Below are 24,775 nucleotides of genomic sequence, written 5' to 3' on the forward strand. Positions count from 1 at the left end.
GTGGGACCTACCGAGATGTAAATGTTTTATCCACGCCGTTTTTCTCGGATCATTTTAAGGTATGATCCAAAAAGTGAGGCAGGTCCAAGGCTTAAGTGGACCACAATGTGGGGATTGAAGTTCTACCAATAAAAACATCTTCGGAGCTGGAGAAGTTTCAGATCAAGCCGATATTTGTTTTTTCACTTCATACACATCTACATGACCTTATGAATAGGTTGGATGGTAAAAGAACATCACGGTAGCCCTTAGAAAGGTTTCAATGGTGAGTGTCATTATTGTTGCAGCTTCCTTTGGTGTGGTCCATTGGAGCTATGGAATAGCTTCATTTTTAGTATTATACCTTAAAATGATCTGAGAAAATTGATGAATGATGGGGATAAAACACTTACATCGCGGTGGGCCCCATAGAGCTTTGCCCGAATGGATTACTGTTCGGGCAGGGGTAGGACGCAATCGGCGTCCGTATGAGAGGGGGTAAAACATTTCAATGGAGATATCTTTGCGTCGATAATTGATTACGACTCCTACTAGCAGCTCCACGACTTGACCACTAGTGGAGGATCTCTTGTTATCGAGAATGACGAACTACCATAAGGATCGACCCGACCTACCTCGAAGGAAGGCTCAGCCACGATCAACAGTTCAACCTTGGCAGATCGGCCTCGTCCCTCTCTAATTGGTAGGATGGCCTCGGCCTTCCCACCCAGAGGTCGGCCTCGGCCATCTACCCCGATCTCTTCAGATCCCGACCACTCGGAGATCTTATCAAAGAGATATCTTCGAGATTCCTGTTGAAAATATTGAAGAATAACTGCGACACACTTGGGGAGATTTCCTGTACAATATGCACCTACCAAGTAGGAAAATTACCATCTATGCCACTAGTGCCTAGTAACTGTAAATGAGAGCCTTGCGTACGGTGAAAGGTACGCACAAAATACACACCATAAACCTTACATTTGATTAGACCTAGTTGGCTTGCACTGACTTTGGCATCGAATGGTCCCTTGTTGTAGCCAGGGTTTCTATTGTTGTCTCCTTTTGCGGTTCCATAAATGGTCTAAGGAGGACGTTGGGATTTCAGCATCAACACCGTCAATCCATTTTGCCATGTTATTCTAGGGCCCAAAACTGAACAACATTCGAATCTCAAGTGGATCACATCATAGGAAACAACGATGACCGTAGCAATTGAATGCCCACCATTAAAAGCATATTGGGGCCACAAAAGTTTTGCATCGGGTTGATATTTGTGTTTTCCCTTCATCGAGACCTTATCAACATATTGAATGACAAATAAACATTATGTTGGGGCATAAAAAGGATCGAATAGTGGGTGTAATCATGCTCACTATTTTCTATTATGTGGTCCACTCGATCCTCTGATATACTTCATTTTTAGGCTCATGCCCTAGAAAGAGCTAGAAAAAATGGATGGATGACACAGATGTAGATCACATACATCATGTTAGGCCCCATAATGCCAACACATAGACAGACTGCTGGGGCGGTGGGCAAGACCACCTTATCTCCTTCCGATTAGTTGAAATAAGACCATTGGATATTGGGTATTTTCATTTGAATGGTTTAATAATTACGTAGACATCTAATAGTTAATATAATTAAATAAGATTTTTATTTTTTATTTTATTTTATTTGTTAAGGGTACCTCTGATATAGTAACAATGGTTTGCGCCATTTAGTTTTAATTATTTGTGTTCACTTTAATTCAATCAAACTTGATTACTCATGTAAATGAGGGTATAAATTGGATACACGTGTGTGAGTAGGATGTGTGGATATATCAAAATTTGTATAACTCAATAGTTGATTGAATTGTTGGTGTGCCCTTCATAAAAATGGACGAAGTGAAGATTGAGATCGAAGATCAAGAGTACTCTTGGCCACTAATATTAAGATCTGTTTAGATGACTAGTAAAAAGATATAAAGCTAATCTTTTCAAATGAGTTATTTTTGCCCTGTGACAATAAATACAAGTCTATAACTTTAAAAACTTGTTCTTTCATTAACACTTAAAGTTTGAAAAACTTCTCCCCGGATGCACATTCAAATTAAATAAAAGTGAAAAGTTGCTGATTTCATTAAGTATTACAAACTAATGTTTATTACAACAGACAACTTCTGATAATGCCAAATGAATAAGTAAATGAAATTGATAAACACCTAAAATGCCAATTGGAATTGAATCGAAGCAGGTGTGATCAACCAAGTCAAAATTTAAAAGGTCATGATCTACAACTTAAAGTTGTAGAAAATCTCTTTACCCTTAAGGTATTGCAGCTAGAGCTCTTAGGTGGTAGTTAAATTAAGTTAAGTTAAAAAATATAAATAAAAGATAGATTAATGTGTTTGACATAGGTAAAACTGATCATTTCAAAGAACGTTGAGGCGATAAAACCCTTGTTAGGGATTGTTCATTGTTTCTGAATTTTGCATGCTCACATCGACGGCTTCCCACATATAAAAGTCCTCATAGTAAGATATGGAAACTCTTAATTAAAAAAGTCTTTGAAAAAAAAGCTTTCAGATGTTGGATCTCATATTTCCAATCCTACGCATAGGATGTTCTCTCATCGGACTTAAAAAGCATTTTTTGCTTAATCACAATAGTTCATCTAAGCAATCTGGTCTAGACCAATCAATTCTTGACTGGAGAAGTGAGATTCAACGCCTACTATAGGTCTGTTATTAGCGGTGGGCTAGATCCTTCAAATCTTAATCCATCATTGGGTATATCACATTCTTCTTCGTGCCCGACGCCCATTCGTTTGGTTCCAGTTAGGGCATGACGGTGGACCTAACCCAAGTGATGTGTCCGCTTCTTCGTAATATGAGTCTGAGCCACAATTGGGCCAAACCCAAATCTTTCATTTTGAATTGACTGTGAGACACGGACTTATCAAGAAAATTATGGAACGTGATAAGATTTTTACTCTTGGAAGATTATAGACGTGGTAAACTTACTGCCTCATTAATAAAACATGAATTAAAGTATGATGATTTATTCTTTAATATTTATAATGTAATGCTATTACCAACAATGATCTTCTCAAATGACAACAATTACAGTTATGCGCATCATCCATCACTCGGTAGCAAAAGCACTTCTACTTCATTCAAATCCTCCCTTGATAGGCGTGAACCTTGGAAACATCGTCACCCAAGTATATCCAAGGAATCGCAGTTACTCGACCCGAGGACTGACAATTGTCGTGGCGGTTGCCGCAAACAGAGACCGAAGAAGCGAGTCGCAGCATACGTGCCGAAGTAGCACATCGTACGGGTTTACGATCCGCGACACTCGTTGCGATGCACTGTGATCATTCACTTTACAAAAATAAAATGGTTCCACTCATTTGGTGGGCCACGCATGCAAGTTGAATATTGGCCGTTGGAATTTTGTTTTTTCGACTTTTCTCATATCCCTGTGGCCCATACGACGATCGAAAGAGCGATATTTCTGGAGCATGGAAATTTAGACGTGTTCCGTACAAGGTGAATGGTCTGATCTCTTATATGCTGCGAATCGCATCTCAATCTTTACTCGCGCAAATGATCCCAGTAGTTCTTCCGAAGGATAGGTCTTGGTTAACTCCTGATCCAGACCGTTTATATGTTCTCTCGCACCGAGGATCGACGATTTGCAATTACTCCTCACGAAAAACAATCGTATCCTTCCCATTTGTAGAGAAATACAAACAACTTTCTACATTCAACTACAAAAAGAGGCCCAAGACTGAATCTGAATATGATTTTCCTTTTGTCAAGATGTAAACACGAAGGGTTTCATATGATCAACGGTTCGGATCAATGAAAATTGGGCCACAACTGACAAAATAGAGACTCGAGTAAAACTGTGTTCGTCCTCGGGCCGTGTATCCAGTGATTCATCCATTCTCCGTTCTCTTCTAGACACCTGACGTGGGCCTACCGTTGCAGAAACGCGATCAGGATGGATTTCAACTTCCAAAAAAGAGGCTCCTCTTCTCGTAGTCCGCGGGCTACAAAAGTGAATACATGGCCCGCTAGTTGGGCCAGTGAGTGGACTGGGCTGCCAACGGGCTGTTCCCAGGCTAGGCCGGTCTGTCCAAGCCCAGCCTCTACAGGAAAGAGGCCTAACAAGGCCACGACGGCTACACCAAACAGGCCCAAGCCCGCTTGATGATTTGCACCAAACAGGTCCACCTGAGATTTAAATCAGCTTAATTTTTTGGATCATGAGCTAAAATGAGCTGTCAAAACGGTTGGACTGCGTGGATGTAAGGAACATAAATCAAAGTGGGCCCCACAGTTAGGGATCCCACCCACCTTAGTGGATCTGTGGGGCCACCTTGACGTATGTTCCTTACATCCACGCCGTTCAACTGTTTTGAAAGCTGATTTTAAGGCATGATCTTAAAAACGAAGCAGATCCAAATCTCGGTTGGACCATACAACAGGAAACAATAGTGACTGACGATTAAAAACTTCTTGTGGGCCATAAAAGTTTTAGATCAAGTTGATATTTGTGTGGGCCATTTATCCAGGTCTTTGTGACCTTATCAAAAGGTTGGATGGCAAATAAACATTTCAATGGCCTCCAAGAAGTTTTTAATGGTGGGGATTCAATCACCACTGTTTCCTGTGGTGTGGTTCACCTAAGCTTTAAATCTGCTTAATTTTTTGGATAATGTCTTAAAACAAACTATCAAAACAGTTGGACAGCATGGATGTAAGTAACATATATCAAGGTGGGCCCCACAGTCAAGGATCTCACCCACCTAGGTGGATCCGGGGATCTACCGAAGCCGCACCCTCTAAACTCAGCCACCCAATTTTGTGCAAGACTCAGGTCGTTCATTGAGTGGGCCCCATCATGCGGGATATATGAAAAAAAAAAGCCCTTGAAATCCAAAATGGGCTGGTTATGGGCTCCTAGACACAGTGATCCTAGCCCAATCAGTAAACGGGCTTAATTGTAGGCCCACCCAAGTCCAGCCAGAAGTGGGCCAGGACCAATGGTCCATTAGCAGTCGCAGAGAACCGTTCATGCCTATCCACGAGCCGATGGAGGAAATGGCCCGGCTGGCGGACTACGGTTTCAATTTAGTGGTCCGAGGAGTACCTGCCGTGTATCGTCGTTTCCCGCGATCGTGTATATATATTTATATATATATTATACACGCAGAGGGCGAGGAAGACTGAAAAGGCCTAAACGCAGCTTCGCTACAAACGTCTCTTACGTAAACCCCTCAACAAACGTCCGATTTCTTTCTCATTTATAGAATCCCCACCAGACTCTGAGAGAGAGAGAGAGAGAGAGAGATGGGAAGAACACAGATGGAGGTGGGAGCTGATGGGGTTGCTCTTATCACCATCACAAATCCACCCGTCAATTCCTTGTCCTTTGATGGTAATTCTCTCTCTCTCTCTCTCTCTCTCTCTCTCTCGGGCTCTGTTGTGTTTTTTGAGATTGGACAGGAGGGTCCATTGGTCGGTGATCCAGTCCGTTGGTCTGATCGGCTCGACTGTGGATGGGTATCCATGGAAACTCCTCTTGCTCGTTCAATTATAACCCATCTACCAGTGGTCTGGAAATTGACGGCAAGGATGAATTCCGGAGTCCACATTTGGTGCGAAAAAGATCAAAATGGGCATGGGTTTCCAATTCATGCTGGGGCCTAGTTGATCAACGGTCTGGATTCTTGATCCATGGGCCACATTCGTCTGAATGCAAGCTTGAGGCTCAGTCTTTCATTTTGTGATCCTTGAACTTTTCCACCTTTCAATAAAATCTTTGATGTGTGGTGGACCAGCTAAATACATACATCCAAGAAAACATGCATAACACCTCAAAACCACTTAAGAGCTTGTTTGGGAACTTGTATTTGGAATGCATTGGATACAGATTACAAATAAGGTGATTCTGAATCTTTAGTTGTATTTGGCAGCTTGTACTCGAATGCACTTTAATACAAAAATATCAGTGCATTTAAATTCTGTAGTATATTTATAGGAACTTGAATTTGATTATGTAATCAACTTTAATATCTCATATTAGTGTAGATATGTGATATTTGATAGAATGAGTGTAATAAGCCCATTGAAATATATACTTTGTCAAAAAAATGACCAAATTCTGTGGCTTGATGGGTCATAAGCATAATGATAAAAAACGGACGACTCCCCAACATTTTTTAACTATCAATTTAATTTACATGGCCAATGTTTGGACGGTTCAGATCATTCTATTGATGTGATTTTTGTGATGCAACTGATATTTAGAATGTTTTGGGTTATCATTAGTGCGGCATGTGTAAAATGGATTAGTAGCCTAGTGACACTTTTGTTACACGTGAGACCCTTCTACTTTTGAAATGTAGCCAAAAAAAGGCATTTCACTCGGAATACTGTAGTCACAACCAAAGGATGAGATTTCAAAATACACCAAAATTGTGTATTTCATTTACCTCCGATTCCATTTACTCCCAAATCCATGCTACAAAATAACTTTTGGATTCCAAATGCACTAAAAAACACCCGAACTTGTGTTGCCAAACGAACCCTAAATGATGTTTGAAAGTAGAGAACACCAAAATCATGCAACTAAGGCAATGTATTTATTTTTGTACCCACTTTTTTATTGTAACAAAGAGCGAATTCTCTACAAATGTTGCACCAACTTTTCTGACAAATGCCGGTCTCGATATGAAAAATGGGTCTCGCATAAAAACACACCCTTAACATAATGTGCAAGTTCAGTTTATAGCTATTTTCTGTGGTATATACAGACTATCATTTGGACTTAGTCTCTAGAAATGGGAGAGCCCAGGGTCTGGTGATCCTATCTGTTGGTCCAACAGGTCCAACGTTGCATGAATCATGGCCCAAAGATCTCCTCAGTGGACAATCTAATCCTTCCATGGTGTAGTTTGAAAAATAAATAGTTTAGAGAGGTGCAACCATAGTCCATGTTTAGCTCAATAAAGGCTGAAGATTAGATGGTGGGATCTTTCAACGTTGGAGATTTTCAGAGACTGATCAATCTGTGTAGGGTTCATCAAATCAATGGTATAGATCACTGAACCATTGGCCCACATGTACAAACTTAAAAAATCAAGTATCCGATGCATTTCCTAAGCTCTAGGATCATTTAATTTCTAGTTTTTTTATGTTTGACTTGGCATGTTTCGGGCTGTTTATAATCTATCCAATCAAAACTATGGGCCCCATTTATGCAAGGCCCAAGAACACCCTTTGGTCATAGGTCACGCGTCTTCTTTTCCTATATAAAGAATTCAGTGGGTTCTAGTATTACTTTCGAGCAAGGTAAAGGTTCTTTCCTTGTAAAGGTTTGGATAAAAAAAGGTTGAAACACAACCTTAAACAATCACAACTGTATCTAGTTGTAAATTCCTTTTGGTTCATATGAAGCAACATAGACCAATCGGAATTAAATTGAAATAATTAATTGAGCATAATGTAACTAGTGGACCATCTGATTGCATGTGTGTATGCCCCACAGGTCAATTAGACCATTGGCTCGGCCGCTTGACTATATCTGTGGGTCCCACATTTCAATCAGACCATTGATTTGATCTAGATCTGTCCCCAGACCATGGATCTGATATAGATCCTCAATCAAGCCATTTGGATCTAATGATGTGGCCATATATTAAATAACAACATTTGGATGCTCTGGAAATTTAATCTGAATGGTTGTATGGTCTGTATCCTCAACATGAATTGTTGGATTGTTACTCTTTATCTGGATCTTCCTGGATGGTTGGATCTTTAATCTAGGCCCATGGATGGGCCTATTTTTATTTAATCTAATGGGGCCAGATCTTCAATAGGTCAGCTTCTGATTGAACATGTATGATTTTGGATGCATCATCAAGCATCCACGTGGTAGCCATTTGATAAGATGCCTACAATCATCCATCTGTATAAGTCCATGGCCCATCCAAAGTGGGGTGAATGACTGGGATTGTCTGAATTGATGCACATCTGTGCCATGTGATGGAGGATGTTGGAGTGGGTGGGATCTGCCTACTTACCCGAAGCATGGTCTAAGTCAGTCATAAAACTCTGACTGGCTGATTGGTGGTTCAACCCAAGACAGGAATCAGACTATCATGGGTCCATTTTGCACAATTAGCCATAAAATGTTGAAAAATATTTTCATGTGGTCTAACATAATTATCAGGATTTTATGTTTCTTGTAGAATAGATCTAACTACCATTTGCATCTGTATATCATTAGCTATATTCGTAGACAATATTGATCTTTCTGCACGGATTGCACATTTCCTTTGTTTGATTTTCAATTGCTTATCTGGATTATGTAAACCATCTCAATGTAAATACTCAAATCATCATGTTTGAATTGCTAGAATGCGATCTACTATCTTGTAGGATGATGTGATTTCTCCAAGTTTTTTTATAAAAAAATACCCCCCTTTCTTTGGCTTTCTTTTATTTTCCAGTATTATACAGCTTAAGAGATAATTATGAGCAAGCTTTACGAAGAGATGACGTGAAAGCGATTGTTATTACGGGTAACATCAACCGATCTATGTCCTCCTAATTTTTCTATAAAGGGCAGGAGATGATTGACAGAGATATAAACTTACAGTCTGAGTTAATCGAGCAGGTACGAAAGGCAAATTTTCTGGGGGGTTTGATATCACTGGCTTCGGTGGAATGCAAGGGGGAAAGGGTACGATTATCTTTTTACATGCCTCAGTTCTCAAATTCTTATTATGTAATACCAATTCTTTAAGTTTCTGTGTGTGTACCTTGCAGTGGCACTGCCAAAGCCGGGTTACATTTCAATAGATGTTTTCACTGACATGTTTGAAGGTACGGACGTATGGGATTTCCTATCCCCCTGAGTTATTATATCATGTTTGATCGAGTATATGTTTGACCCAATAAATTGTATATGTGATCCAAATTGCTCCTATGGTGGACAGCATGGTTGATAGGAGATATCCCAAAAATCTTGCCCTCGGGAGGATCCTAACCCTCTAGTTGGGTCCCTCTTAAATGTGGAGATTGTCCACACTAACACTCCATACTTCTCCCCCAAAAGGCGATTTTAGTAAACCGAATGCAGTAGTTGGGCTAAGGGTCAATTTGGCATTTTTTCTTGCATCTCCCCTAGGAGCCCAGGTATCATATGCACCCCCAAAATAAAGAGCCCCCATCTTTATCTAATGGCTATGATGATGACCAGGTTACTCTATGGTGGGGCCTAAACTATGCCATTAATGAGTTGAACAAAGAAAACAACATTTCTTTTGATCAAGCATTAAGTTTCCCTGGCTAAGGGATTGATTGGTTAATGCTGGAGTGGATTTTTGTTGACTATCCCATGGTTGTGTTGATATTTTGCTTTTCAGCTGCGAAAAAGCCTTCAGTGGCAGCTATTGACGGTCTCGCTCTTGGCGGCGGACTAGAGGTTGCGATGGTACGTGCAGTATTTGTTTTTCAAACGCGTTATCATATCGACCGTATGTTCATTGCTAAGTTGCCTTTTGATAACATGGTTTTTCTTTTCCTTGTCAGCTTTGCCATGCACGTATTTCTACTTCGAATGCTCAACTAGGACTGCCTGAGCTTCAACTTGGAATAATTCCTGGGTTTGGAGGTAAGATCGTAAGATCGTATGTGCTTTGCAGTATTGTTGCTTTTAAAAAAGCACTCCCCTTTAGTTATCAAGATAGTTCTGTGGGTATGATAGTTGTGTGTCTGTTTCAGGAACGCAGCGACTTCCTCGCCTTGTGGGCCTTTCTAAGGCCCTTGAAATGATTCTGGTATGCTGTTGTGATCATTGCGTATAGTTCGGTATTTAATGAGTTACCAAAGATTGGGTTTCTGCGATCTGGGCTGTTCATCTGATCGGCCAGACCGTGTGTGTGCTATGGCCAAAAATCAAGTCAGTTTGATCGCGACGTGTCTGTAGGTGTATGAAAAATTGGGTGGCTAAAAAAATTGGCCAATGTTCACATTCAACTTATACTTGTGGCCCACTTGATGACCAGACTAGCCTGATTTTTGGGCCATGCACACACCGAGTGGAGCCCACCTGAGGAATGTCCATGATCTCATGCACACATGTCAAGGAAGAGTGAGTAGCAATAGCAGTGATCAAAAGTTGTAAGAGCTCATTCTCTATCTCTATATCTTTCAACAGATGTCGAAGCCGATAAAAGCAGAGGAAGCTCATGCCTTGGGTCTTGTCGATGCCATAGCCTCCCCGCAGGAGTTGGTAATGACAGCTCGTCGTTGGGCTCTTGATATTGCTGAACGTAAAAGACCATGGGTTGTCAGCCTTTACAGAAGCGACAAGCTAGAGCCCCTTGGGGAGGCTAGGGAAGTACTCAAGTTTGCAAGAGCTCAGGCCCGAAAACAAGCTCCCAATCTCCAACACCCATTGGTTTGCATCGACGTCATTGAAGAGGGTATTGTTTCAGGCCCCCGAGCTGGACTTTTCAAGGTAACTCTCACATCATGTTCCCCATCCATGCTACAGCGGGGCATGTTTGGATGCTCAATTAAACTGAAGTTGTCCAATTCAATATAGGAGAAAAAACCAAAGTGAGTTTCACATGAAATGGTAGTAATTTCAATTATGAATTTAGTGGGGCTAACCCCACTTTGGTTATATCCACTTTATTGAATTGAATTAAAATTTTGCAATTCTATTCAATTGAGCATCCAAACACAGCACGGGGTTGTACAGAGTGATGATACCATGTCTGGTCTTGGCAGGAGGTGGAGTCTTTTCAAAAACTTATTCTAACGGACACCTGCAAGGGCTTGATCAACATCTTCTTTGCACAACGTGCGACCTCAAAGGTTTGAATAAATTTAGAATTTCCATTATGTGCATGTTTATGTGGATGTGCTTGTGTTTGTTTACGCATGTGCTATGTACTCAGAGAATAGCAGAATCTCAAATTGATGACCTCTTGATTGGAAATGGGCATGCACTTGATTGCAAATCTTTCATATTATACAAAGGATGGGGCCACATTTGATTTTTCTGCTACTTCTGGTAAAGGAGCCTTGGTGCTCCCCTTCCAACCTCCCAACACACACACACACAGGCGCGCGCGCGCGCACACACACACAAACCTAAATACCCTAAAAGAAAAGACGTGTATTTTAAATCTGCCATGTTCCTAAACTGAAATTCCATTGGTTTTGGTTTTTAACTCAACGATTCTCAGTCTTATGATATGCAGGCACTTAGGAAATTGTATACATGGCATAAATCAACTCAAATCAAACTGACTAAACTGTGAACCTACTGTGACTAAGCTACATTCTCAAGATCAGATCGCTTGAACGGTCCTAACCTCTTATTCATGGAAAGTTGTTTGTTGAAATAGGACTAGTGGGTATTTTTCATTTTTAAGCATTCAATTAATGTCCACCAATCTGGACCAATAGGGTAATAGGATGACGGAAAGTAGATTTAGATGGTTTGGTCATTTGCAATGAAGACCAAGAACTGTGCTGGTTAGAAGAAGTGAGTTGGTACAAGTTGAAGGCTCTAAAAGCGCAATTGGAAGGGCCAAAAGGACGTGGATGGAGGTAGCAAGAAAAAACTTGATGAACTATGGACTAATTGAAGGTCAAACCCCTGATAGAGTGGAATGGCAGAACAGGATTCATGTAGCCGATCCCAATTAATTGGGATAAGGCTTAGATGATGATAATGATGGTGAATCTGATAGTCAGACGATCAAATAACCGTATATTTCGTTCATCATACATAGAAACTCGGATCGTAATTTGTACGGTTTTCTATGCCAGGTATGCAATTTCTTAGTGCATGCATATCATACATTACACTCTACTAAACTCTACTAAAGTTCTTCTCTTTCTATTTTAATGCTGGTGCTTTTGCATTTTCTTTTCCCTTTATATACACATTCATACCCACAGACATGCACAATACATCTATTTTACACATTCATTTGTAGCTGCTTACATGAATTCATGCTCATATCAGTCATTGATACAAATGATCATCCTTTTCTTCTATGCTTACATCAGGTTCCTGGGGTCACTGATTTGGGTCTTGTGCCAAGGAGAATAACGAAAGTAGCTATCCTTGGAGGAGGATTAATGGGCTCTGGAATAGCAACTGCCTTGATACTTGGTAACATTCCCGTGATTTTGAAAGAAGTAAATGAGAAGTTCTTAGATGCTGGAGTTGGCAGAGTCAAAGGTAAAGCATCATGCCGTGTCTTGCATAACTTTATTTCGCACACATTTCCTTTCCAAATCCATAGGACTTCCATTATTTATTTATTTTGAAAGATTGATTTCAAATGCAATTCTACTATTTTTCAGCGAATCTGCAAAGCCGTGTTAGGAAAGGAAACATGACTCAAGAGAAGTTCAATAGAACCTTCTCCCTTCTTAAGGGTGTTCTTGACTATGAAAGCTTTAAAGATGTGGACATGGTCATTGAGGTGAGTTCAGATTATTTGCTGATTTTGGCTGTGTTTGGATGTTCACTTGAATTGAATAGCAACAAGTTCAGTTCGATTAAGAGTAAATAACCAAAGTGAGGTTAGTCCACTCTACATTCATAGTGAAGAGCTGCCCCAAATTGCAGCATCCAGAATTGCAATTGGGGAGAATTACTTTGATCATTTCCCGAATTGTAGAATTGCAATTCAATTCAATTGCTCATCCAAACACACCTTTAGTTTTTTTTTTTCCATGCCCAGTTTTTCATGGCTGATGTTTGCTATGGTTTATTTGGAAACTTGTGTCTTGAACAGGCTGTTATCGAGAATGTTTCTCTAAAACAACAAATTTTTGCTGATCTTGAAAAATATTGCCCGCGCCATTGCATACTTTCAAGTAATACTTCTACAATTGACTTGAATTTGATTGGGGAAAGGACAAAGTCCCATGATCGTATTGTTGGGGCACATTTCTTTAGGTAATATATGTAATAGTTCTATGCATGATTCTTTTTCCTTCTCATTGCTCAAACTGACATACGTTTTTGGTTTCAGTCCTGCTCATGTCATGCCGCTCTTGGAAATAGTCCGTACTCATAGAACATCCCCTCAAGTGATTGTAGACTTACTGGATGTCGGGAAAAAGATCCGTAAAACCCCAGTTGTGGTTGGGAACTGCACAGGTTTCGCTGTCAACCGAATGTTCTTTCCTTACTCGCAATCAGCGCTCTTATTCGTTGATCGTGGTCTAGATGTCTATCGGATTGATCGTGCAATTACGAAATTTGGAATGCCAATGGGCCCATTCAGGTAAAATTCAGCATATTTGGAGTTTCGTGTTTCAATAGTCATCCATTGCCACGTTTGGAATTCAATGCACCGATGTAGCACACCAAGTCTTGCATTTGGCGGGACCCACCATGTAGATGGCTACAATAATGTGGACTGGCTTTCCTGTTTGAGTTGATCCGCCTGATTTCAGATGATTTACACGATATATCCTCCCGTCTGATGCACCATTCAGATGTCCCACATGATACAGCTTCATATAGAGGTGCATGTGTGGGCTTACACAAATCGTGATAGGTCTGGTCTGCAAACTTACCATGTTCTTGTAGCATGCAATGGAAATGTTCTTGAAAAAGAAAAGATGTTTCCTTCCCAACAGTGGTGATTTGCCAAAATGGTGCATGTGAAATATGAAGTGAATCAGCTGGGAACTAACCATCTTTCATGCAGAATGGTTGATCTCGTCGGTTTCGGGGTAGCAGTAGCAACAGGTGCCCAATTCGTTCGGAGCTTTCCAGATAGATGCTACAAGTCAGCACTAATGCCGCTGATGGTTGAGGATAAGAGGGCAGGTAAGGATGCAATTGTTATTTGAATTTTTTGGAATATTGAAGTAATTGGAGTAAGCTGTTGCGGTCATCATTTCTTATTATTCATGTCGGAAATGTCACTGTATCACCTTTGTTTGGACACATTAAGGGTGCATTAGGACGCACTATCTAGTTGAATTCCGATTATTAGTTCAATGAGGTGGTAGTAACCATATTACGATTTCCCCTTCTTTACTTTCATATTGGAAGGTATGGGTCCAAATGGTTATTTTTTTTTCAACGTTCAAAAAAAAGAAAAGAAAAAAGAAATGAAATAACTGCAATTTGAGGGCTCATTCCTCAATATGAGTAGTAGGAAGCATTACTGGTTTATTTTATTTTAATTTTCTTTTGTAAAACCATGGTTTTAAGTCTTGGTGACTTGGATCCTGAATCGAGATGTGACTTGGCCAAGTCAGGGGTGACTCGGATGAGTTGGGCTGAGCCACTCATTATTTTCAGTTTTGACTCATGGTTGTCGAACCAGGTCGGGTCTGACCGATTCCGAGTCGATTCAGATGAGTTGCACGGGACAACTCCTATCTTAAAACCTTGATTAATACTGAAATTCGATTCTCTTGTCCATCCAAATTCACACTCAAAATTGGAGTATTTAACCTTTATTCATCTTTACGTTGTTTCTCTCAGGCGAAGCTACTCGCAAGGGTTTCTATGTATATGACAATAAGCGGAAGGCGAGTCCGGATCCAGAAATACAGAAATACATTGAGAAGTCGAGGAGCATAGCTGGCGTAACAGCTGATCCCATGGTCTCTCTCTCTCTCTCTCTCTCTCTCTCTCTCTCATTATAGGGTCCTGGTCATCAGCAAACTGAAAGTTTATTGATGTTCCGGATTCTATACATGTGGGGCGATGCCAATCAACCTTTCAGGTTGGAAGATCCCAACCATTTGATGAGGTGGTCTACAAATAGATGTTTAGTCAAAAAGTACAATAGCTATCCACAATCAATGGAGAAAAGGCCAGATATTGAAGGGGTTGGATCTTTCAATCCAGACACTTCTGAGCCATCCCTAATCCACTGTGGAGCCCATAATTCAACAGTTTGGATCCCCAAACCATGGTCCTTAAATGAACAGAATCATCTATATGTGCTATAAATCAGATATCTTTGGCAGTGCCCCATCCATTTCACAAACCAAAGTCACATCTTTTTCTTTTCTGGGATTGCTTTATCTTTCTTCGTGAACTTTCAGTAGGAGTCCCATTTAACTAGAGGGTGATGTGCCCATGTTGAGAAATCTAATGGGTTTCTCTTCTGTTGTCTTGAATGCAGCTTATGAAGTTATCAGACAAGGATATAGTGGAAATGATCTTCTTGCCTGTTGTGAATGAGGCCTGCCGTGTCCTTGCAGAAGGAATTGCCGTCAAGTCATCAGACCTCGACATTGCTTCTGTCATGGGCATGGGGTTCCCTGCATACAGGTCTGTTGCTTTCCTCCATAGCTTGGTTTACGATATCATTTGAGACTTGAGTCTACTCATTACTGGCCTAAGACAAGACAATTCGGAGACCCAATTCATACAAATAATTAGAGAGCTGGGATGAATTGGGTTTTTTCCTTATTGCAAGTCATGTCCATAATGATGATACAATACAGACTTGACACCAAGTCATCAACTGAGTCGAGCATGGAGACTGGTGTTTTAATCCATGCTTCATAGATGGAAGATGGACATCTCAATCTAACCGTTGAAATTTCTCTGTGGTCAGGGGAGGTATCATATTTTGGGCCGATTCTCTTGGGTCCAACTACATATGTTCGAGGCTGCAGGGATGGTCAAAGACCTATGGAAACTTCTTTAAGCCTTGCTCCTACTTGGTGGAAAGGGCTGCCAAAAACGCGCCTCTGGTGAGAAGAAAATGTTTTTGGACACGAATATTGTCTTGATATGTGGAGTCTGTACAGGTGGGGTGCATGGCCTGGTGATCCAGATCATTGATCTAGCCCTATCACGAATGAGAGACGGCCCAGATGTCTCCTGCACCCTTGAAAGAATGCTCTACAAATAGGCAGATGAAAAGGAAAAAAAATAAGCAAGGGTCTGGGAAACGCTGAAGACTGGATGAATACTGTTAGCAATGGCATACTTTATCCACCGTCTGGCCCGGGAACTGTGAATCACTGAACCATGGGCACCACTGTACAGAACATAGTTCTAATTCTAGTTCGCTTGACTCGAAACTCGGCCGAGTCAACTTGACTCGCTGAGATTTTGAGCCAGCTAGGAAAACTCCCTTGTGGGTATGACTATTTCAAATCGACAGGATGCTTGGCAGCCAATGAGTTTCAATGTTTAAATTCAACACAATCTGTTGTGCTGTTTATTCGAACTTGTTTTATATATTTTACCGAAAATGCTTGCGTAACTGCACATAGTCATGTGGGGGCATGACTATTCACTGACGTGGATGGATCCTGGCGGACTTATGTGGAGTAGATCCACCCCGTCCATCAGTTGTACCACTGTGTTTGGACCAGGCCCAAAAATCAGGATGAATCAATGCTCAGGTGGGCTACACCATGGGGAACAATTGACTGGGAGGTCCCACCATTAGAATTGTCCAGATTGGTGTGGTTTCTACCATTGTGTGTATATGCATCCAATCCACTAATTTGACGTGGCACACCAGGATGAATGGATTTCCCGAAAATCAGGATGTGTGTGATTTACGCTGTTCCCTAGGGTGTGGCCTGCCTAAATCTTGGATTGGACTGATTTTTAGGATCCATGGTGAAAATGTGGCAGCACATAGTGAGGCTTGCACAGTCCTATAAATACCAGGTTGAATCCAAGTGTCGGTCGAGTCGAACCGACTCAGCTGGTTATCGAGTCAAGTTTTTGGGTTTTGGACTAGGACTCAGGATACTTACATGTCCTTAGTATGCATTGTATGAAACTCATTTACTAATCTAACCTTCATCTGATTTCATGTAAAACAATGCAGAGTGGTGCGGCGGAGCAGGGCAAGTCTCGACTGTAAAACCAACTGGCTGTGCAATCGCATCCCTCATGGGTCTTCTCCCGGAGGGACATTTTTATGTGGGGAAAATCATTTCAATAAAATGAAATGTTAAAACATAAAAATAAAAAGATGTTAAGCATCTCAATTTGGGGTGATTTCGTTTTTTCGATCGAGGCTACTGAGTCTGTTGTATTGATGCTTTCACTTGATTACTAATAACATAGAATTAGATTGCATTATCACTTTGCGAAGTCCTTTGAACCTGATAGTTTGCCCCACATGGATAATATGTTTGGTTCGATAGGTGGTGCGCCTGTGGAAGCAGCAGATTCGCAACTCGGTTTGATTCGGCCCCAGTTAGTTACCGTATCCATATGATGATTTGTTTTGTTTGGATCAAAGCCTGAGGCGATTTCTTAAACGATGGCTGCAGCCCAACAGATAACTTGCTGATGAATCAGCCCGACTTGGCGAGTTCAATTACCACTGAACTGACTCTTCTCGAGTCTTGAGTTGAGTTACGACTCGCCTGAGTTGGGAGTGATTCTGTCTGACTTGGCAAGTCGGCGGTGGTTTGTCATTGTGACTCATGGTGCTGAATTGAATTGGGTCCGACCCTAGCTAACACTGATGAGTCTGCATTGGACTTCGAGAGTTTGTTTTGCCTGTTTGGCGACTCGGTCCCCATTAGGCCCACATCGTGAAATGGTCTGATGAATCGAATGGCCCCTGTTCCATTTTCTGGATGTGACCATTTACAGATACTGACCATCAGTGTGCAAATAAATGAAGAATATAAGAATAGAAAATTCTCAAAATCTCACATTCAACTCCAGAATCAAAGGTCAGATTATGGTTTCGTCATGATTATTTGTAGAGAATCATTGGACCTCTGGAAGTGGGCTACATGGGCTGAAACATAATGGCGATCTTGAGTGGAAACACAGGCAAACAGCTTGATGTGAAAATAGCCAATGCCACCAGATTATTGTATGGGCCCTAAGCTTTAAAGGGGACATTGATTGCTCTTTATTCTTGTAATTATTTTAGGTGGTGGTTCAACTAAGCTTTGTATAGTTAATAGATTCTTTGTGACCTGCATTGCCTGTACCATAATTCGTCTAGGTGGGGCTCACCATTATGTATGGGTTTTATCCATACCGTTCATCTATTTTGAAATATCATTTTAGGATATGAACCCAAAAATGAGGCAGATCCAAGGGTTCAAGTGGACTACAGAGTGGGGATTGAATGCTTGTAATTGAAAACTTCTCGGGAGCTGCAAAGGTTTTGAATCAAGCTGATATTTGTGTTCTCCTTCATCCAGGTCTATGTGAACTCATGAACAGGTTGGATGATAAATAGACATCATGGTGGGCCCTATGAGGGTTTCAATAGTGGGCATCATTATTACTGCTTCTTCCCGTGGTGTAGTCCATTTGAGCATTGGATCTGCCTCATTTTTAGTCGATTATACTAAAATAATCTGTAAAAATGAATGAACGGCGTGGATAAAACCCATACATCATGGTGAACCCCACGCGAGTGCAGGATGCCGTCCACTTGGGAAAAATTGCTAAGGTTTTGCCATTTCATAAAGAATATAACTCACAGCTTGTAATTGCACGTTATCTCTGGCTTCCAACAGAGCATGCGAAAAGGCAATGATAAAATAATCCCATTAGCTATTTCATATGTAACTACCGGTCAAAGTCAAACCATAATAAAATATCTTTTCTTGAAAGGTGACATAGATCCATTCTTTCTTTTTTTTTTTTTTTCATTTTTTTTTTGTTCCTTACATTTTTTTATTCCATTCCTGGTGGTATCAAGATCACACCCATGTTAGGCTATCTTACCTATTTAGAAAATGGATCTTTCAAAAAGATTTTCAGATCTTTCCCCTTCCCTCTTTTGACCAATACGCTACTTGATTTCTTGTATTAAATCCGGTGAGGCTATAGTTCCTTGCCATTATTATCAGGGAACATTGGGTAAGATATCCACTTCTTCAGGAAGCTGAGAAAAAAAAATCTCAATTTATGTTGAGCTTTTTTAAAATAATAATAAAAAGTTTATAAATGAGAATTTAGAGAAAAAGGGTCGTGGCTTTTGGTGATTGTTTGTGGCCATTTATTTGTGAATAGTAGTGCCTTTTTATAAATAAAGCATCATTTGAATTCTAAATGGTGGTGAAAAAATGCCACTAATGGAGGGATGTCATTGTTAAAAAGACACCATGTAAGAAGATGTATTTCCATGAAAATGATTTTAAACCATCTCTTATGACTCTATATAAACCTATCTTTTGGTCAATTCGAAAATAACAATTTCAATAATCTCCTCTTCATCTTCTTCTTCTTTTTCTTCTCTATTTTCGGTTTTAGATGTTTTTTGAAAAGTTGCAGTTTTCAGGCACTAAACTATAAACAATTTCTAGGTAGTAAATTGCAAGCAATTTTTAAGGGGTAAGTTGTAACAACACAGAAGTCAGGAGTGTACGTTATAAAAGTGTGTTTGGGGTGCGGTTTTTCGATTTTGTAGGCCGAAGCCAATATTTTTCGCTTATTGTATCCTGGAGTTGGATTTGCTGTAACCCTCTTACAAATTAATTTAATCACCAGTAGGGTGTGAATATCACCTTAAAGATAGCGACATGTAACACGCCTTAAGTTTATTTTTAAGTGATTAGTTTTCTATCTTTTTACTTCAACCCTAATAATTTTAAGATGATATTATGACATTTTCTATGAGTCATCTTAACTTTATTCGAATTACACTGTTTGACGGCTTAAATTTTCTTCGATGACTATTAAGGGTGCATTCTTCCTTACATCGACCAAGTTGGATTACGTTCTCACTTAAGATCCTCATTCACCACCATCTAACAATGATACTACAGAACAAATTCAAAAGTGACAAGATTGAGAGCGTAAGGACTATCTATGCGAAGGTCATATCTTCAATGCTCTTTCTAACTCGTTGTATGCTGTTTACCGTTAAAAGAAGAACGCTAAGATTTGTGGCCGCTTTCTAATGTTCGAGAGTTTTGGCTGCTCTTATAAATTCATGAATCCAGGATAGAGCACAAAGCCGTCAATGTGCTATAATTTTAGAACACATGTCAATTGAAATATATGTGTGTGTGACATATCCGGTTATATCATATAAAATACTTAGTTTAAGACTATAGTTACTAAGGATTCTGGTACAATTTTGATTTGTTTACAATAAGTGAAGGTTTAAGTTCATAAAACACATTCTCCTATCTATATATTTTCATTACATATCGTGACCTCTTTATTTTGAAAAATAATGAGGAATTGTTGAGGTTTTTCAAAAAAAAAAAAAGGTCTTCTTTTTAAACTTATAAAAGGGAATTTAGGAAAAAAATAGTTGTGACTTTTACTGATTGTTGGTGACCATTCATTTGTGAATGGTGATCCCTCTTCGTGAATATAATATCATTTAAATCTGAAATGGTGGTGAAAAGATGATATTAATGGTGAATGGATGCCATTATTGAAAAGACACCATGTGAGAAAATGTCTTTTCATGAAAAAGATCTTAAATAATCTCTTGTGACTCTATATAAACTTGTATTTGGGTCAATCCAAAAATAACAATTTCAACAATCTCTTCTCCATTTTCTTATTCTTCTTCTCCATTTTTGATTTTAGATGTTTACAGGTGCTAAACTGTAAACAATATTTCAAGCAGTAAATTACAAACAATTTTTAGAGAGTAAGTAGTAACAACACAGTAAAAGTTTGTTCGAGGTGCGGTTTTTCAATTTTGCAAGTTGAAACCCACATTTCTCCGGTCTTAGAGAAGATGCGAATTTGCTGTAACCCTTTTGCAAATTGGTTTAATAATCGATAGGAAATGAATATCGCCTTAAAAATAGCGACATCTTAACGCACCTTAAGCCTATATTTAAGTGATTAATTTTCTATCTTTTTTTTTTTTTTTGGGTTAACTTGTTAGTACACACCCATGTCTGTACACACACTCCATGTTAGCCACCCCCACTAGGGATCGATACCAATTCCTCAAGTGTTGAAACGAGGTATCTCCACTGAGACTGCCAGTTGAGCGATGGATCTGGGTGTCTATCCCTAACAATTTGGTTTAAAATATACAGTTTTTTTTTCCCTTCAAGTGACATGTCATTTGTGTGCAGCATTCAACAGGTATGCTGCATCATAAAGTTCTCATGGGCCAAAAAGAAACTAAGATGGTCCATTCATTAGGTGGGCTACACCATTGAAATCAGTAAAAAGTTGATGGTCTGACTCAATGTAAATGTTTGGTCAACCCCTGAAAGTGGATTGTCCTGGTTATTCGGTGGTATCGACCATGATGTATGTGCTATGTGGACCCACCATGATGTATGTTTTTTATCGATGCCATCCATCCATTTTGAAAGATAATTTTATGGATTAATCCCAAAAATTAGTAGATATAAATTTCAGGTGTACCACATCATGGGAAAACAGTAGCAATTGAATTTCCACCATTAAAAATCTCCTAGGGCTCACTGTAATGGTTATTTGACATCTAACCTGTTGATTAGGTCATACAGACTTGGATGAAGGGAAAAAATATATATCAACTTTATCCAAAGCTTTTGTGGCCCCAATAAGTTTTTAATGGTGGGCGTTCAATCAACACTGTGCGGTCCACTTGAGATTTTAATCAACCTCATTTTTGGGCTCATACCATAAAATAATATGGAAGAATGGTTGGACGGCATGGATGAAACAATACATCATGGTGGGGCCCACAAAACACCGACCACTAGCCATTGCCTAGTGGCAGGTCAGTAGCCAATCCGTTTCCGTCTCGAACTTAGCCGTATAACATGATGTTTGCTGATTTCCCATGGATGTGGAGTGTCTTCATACACATTCAGCACACGTGCCAATATGTAACATATGTAAGAGATCTGATCTTTCTATCTGGTTGGAAAATAGTTAGATCTTGTAACTTAAAAAAAAAAGAAGGTAGCTTTACATTTTGGGTGGGCCACCATGTACAACGTAAAACTATGGTTAAAAAGATTTTGTACGCATTCATTCTTTGTTGTTTGTGACCCACCTAACCTATGAAATCCTCTTATATTTAGGGCTGATGATCTAAATTGTATATTCTACCAAATGGAAAGTTCTGATCTGATACAAATATAGATTATTGGAACATATGATTGTCCATATGTAGGAATCTTAATAGTCCTTTGGAAAATCCAATTAAAAAACCTGCACTATTTAAGATTTTACGTACAAACGCCTCTCAACCGTTTATATTTTTTTGAAAACGAAATTAATTGACAAGGGTCAATAACTTTCCCAACAAGAAAGCGACGTGGGTGTAACTATCATGAGATCTATCCCGTCCATTAGGTTCGTGTCCCAGTGTAACCATTAAAATCAGGAAGCCCACCATTAGTTTTGTGCCGGGGCCTACCTTGCTGGTTTATGGACGCAGATTGGGTACTACCCCACTAGGACCTAGCTAGAGATGGATGGTCCGGTCAGGGATTTTGTGGGCCCACCATGATGTATATGTTTTATCCATTCCATCTATCTATTTTGACAGATTATTTAAGATCACGATACCAAAAAGGAGGTAGATCGAATACTCAAGTGGACCACACCACAGGAAGCAGCGAGGATTGAAAGCCTATCATTGAAAACTTCTCAGGGTCAGCAGAAGTTTTGGATCAAGATGATATTTATGTTTTCCCGTCATCCAGTTATACGTGACCTTATAAACAGGTTGGATGGAAATTAAACATCATCGGTGGGCACTAGAAAATTTTCAACATTAGGTGTTTAATCCCCACCGCTTCTTATGATGTGGTCCACTTGATCCTCCAATCTGCCTATTTTTTAAGCTCATGCTTTAAAATGATCTTTCAAAATAGATGGACGGCGTGGATAAAACATATACATCACAGTGGCCCCACAGAGCCCCCAACAGGAACAACCATCTAGCTAGGTCCTAGTGGGGACCCGCATCCACACCTGCTGTTTACGTACCATCCAATCCATTTATCTCATGCACCACATCGTGATAAAAGAATTAACAAAAATCACATAAATTTAGAAGTTTTAGTTATTATTGTATAGGCCGCCCACGTACAAGTTAAATTAGTCTATTTTCCGAATCGAGGCCAAACAAGGTATGATTCATCTGTAGGACGCCGTATATTTTATGCATTAGGTCATTTACTCATGTTAGTGAGGTTTCTTCCTTTCTCTACCAGTGAGCTGGTGGTCACAGAATTGCAGGGCAAGGGGGCTTTGGTCTGTATCCCTTAAAAACTCCCCTATGCTTGGATTATTGCCTAAACGACCTTCTTTAAAAGACAATAGAAACATATGGACCAAATGACAAAAAATACCTTGTTGGTAGAGTTCCTCTTCGCCTGCGTGTGGGGTCCAAGTACGAAAAAGTCACTCCACTAAAAATTAGACCATAAAAGATTAGCCCATCCATTCATCAAGTAGGCAAACAGCCAAGAATGTTGACAGATGCCTTAAATCTGTCTGTTTTTAGGCCGCTTGACTAGTCGAGGCCTGCTTGACTCAAAGTTCAGCGACGTATGTTTTTTGGTGTCCGGGCCGCTCGACCAGTCGAGGGGATGGCTCGACCGGTCGAGGGGGTCCTTTGACTAGTAGAGGCCTCGGCTCGACTAATCGAGGGTTACGCAGCTAGTACGTGGACTGCGTAAATTTGACGCGGTTTCCAGACTTTTTCAAAGGAGATGTGTAAGTGGAGTTTCCTAAATTATAAATAGGGGTCCCTAGGGCTATTCTAAAGTATTCTAAGGTTCTAGGGTTATTAAAGGGCGTAGCAAGGGTAAGATTCGAGGTTGTTCGAATTGGGTAAGTCCTCTTTCTTTGTAATTTCTATTTCATTCTTTGTAATTTCTATTTCATAGTGGAGATCTGTCGCTTTGTGTCATATGGTTTTTTCCCGCAAGGGTTTTCCACGTTAAATCTTTATGTTCTCTTGTGTATGCTTGGTGCCATTGGATTGTTATCCCAGATCTAGATCTATGTGATTTCGCAGCACAAATCCCCAACAAGTGGTATCAGAGTAATTGTTGAGGCACAAATCTGAATATGCGGGATTAGTAATAATGGGAAGCACTAGGTATGAGATTGAGAAGTACTTAAGGAAAAATAATTTTGAGTTATGGAAGATCAAGATGATGAGTTCCTTAATCAAGCAAGGTAAAGATGATGCTCTTAAGGAGATAAAGTTACTATGACTGATGATGATTGGAATACTCTTCATAAGAAGGCTTTATCATCAATCTGTTTATGTCTCACGGATGAGGTTATCTACAACGTCATGAGGGAGAAAACTGCAGCTAAGTTATGGGTGAAGTTAGAGAATGCATATGTAAAAAAATCCTCTGAAAATCGCATACACTTGAAGCGGCAGTGGTATAACTTCAAGATGGCAGAGGGTGGAGATCTGGAGGCTCACATCAGCAACTTTAATAAATTGGTTTACAAATTGCTGGATATGGAGGAAGTGATGAAAGATGAAGAATAAGCATGTATGTTGCTGAATTCTCTTTCTGCATCGTATGATTCATTCAAGGACACTATGTGCAGCACGAATAAAATCCTAAGTGTCGACACCGTTATCTCGGCCCTTCAAGGGAAAGCTATGAGAAAACTTAACGTCGACATGGGGATATCTTCTGAGGCACTGCTTACAAGGGGTAGGAATTCTGAACAAGGTACAGGTTCTTCAGGCTCTAGGTCTAAATCCAAGGGCAAGGGCAAAGGAAAGGTAAAGTGCTGGAACTGTGGGAAGGAAGGACATGTGAAGAAGGATTGTGAAAATCCTAAATCGAAGAGAGAAGATTCTGAGGCTTCATACAGGGAGG

At 40.0% G+C, this 24,775-nt stretch overlaps 1 protein-coding gene across 1 annotated transcript; it reads left to right on the forward strand.

Annotated features, from left to right (window-relative positions):
- Window positions 1-5,186: 5,186 nt before the first annotated feature.
- On the forward strand, window positions 5,187-17,105 carry LOC131231197 (glyoxysomal fatty acid beta-oxidation multifunctional protein MFP-a). Its single transcript, XM_058227311.1, has 18 exons — window positions 5,187-5,417; window positions 8,494-8,565; window positions 8,661-8,726; window positions 8,813-8,869; window positions 9,412-9,479; window positions 9,578-9,659; window positions 9,770-9,825; window positions 10,206-10,508; window positions 10,784-10,870; window positions 12,077-12,251; window positions 12,377-12,498; window positions 12,814-12,977; window positions 13,054-13,308; window positions 13,738-13,859; window positions 14,526-14,647; window positions 15,175-15,323; window positions 15,613-15,751; window positions 16,849-17,105. Exons 1-18 carry the CDS (start codon window positions 5,330-5,332, stop codon window positions 16,882-16,884), a joined length of 2,163 nt encoding a protein of 720 aa, XP_058083294.1. The 5' UTR covers window positions 5,187-5,329; the 3' UTR covers window positions 16,885-17,105.
- Window positions 17,106-24,775: the final 7,670 nt, after the last annotated feature.

The sequence above is a fragment of the Magnolia sinica genome, chromosome 17, assembly GCF_029962835.1.
Source record: "Magnolia sinica isolate HGM2019 chromosome 17, MsV1, whole genome shotgun sequence".
In the NCBI taxonomy this organism is placed as follows: Eukaryota; Viridiplantae; Streptophyta; class Magnoliopsida; order Magnoliales; family Magnoliaceae; genus Magnolia; species Magnolia sinica.

Coding starts and splice junctions, on each gene's coding strand:
- LOC131231197 (XM_058227311.1), top strand. CDS start 5,330: ATGGGAAGAACACAGATGGAGGTGGGAGCTGATGGGGTTGCTCTTATC. Junction 9,660..9,769: donor AATAATTCCTGGGTTTGGAG/GTAAGATCGTAA, acceptor TGTCTGTTTCAG/GAACGCAGCGACTTCCTCGC. Junction 15,324..15,612: donor ATGGGGTTCCCTGCATACAG/GTCTGTTGCTTT, acceptor CTCTGTGGTCAG/GGGAGGTATCATATTTTGGG.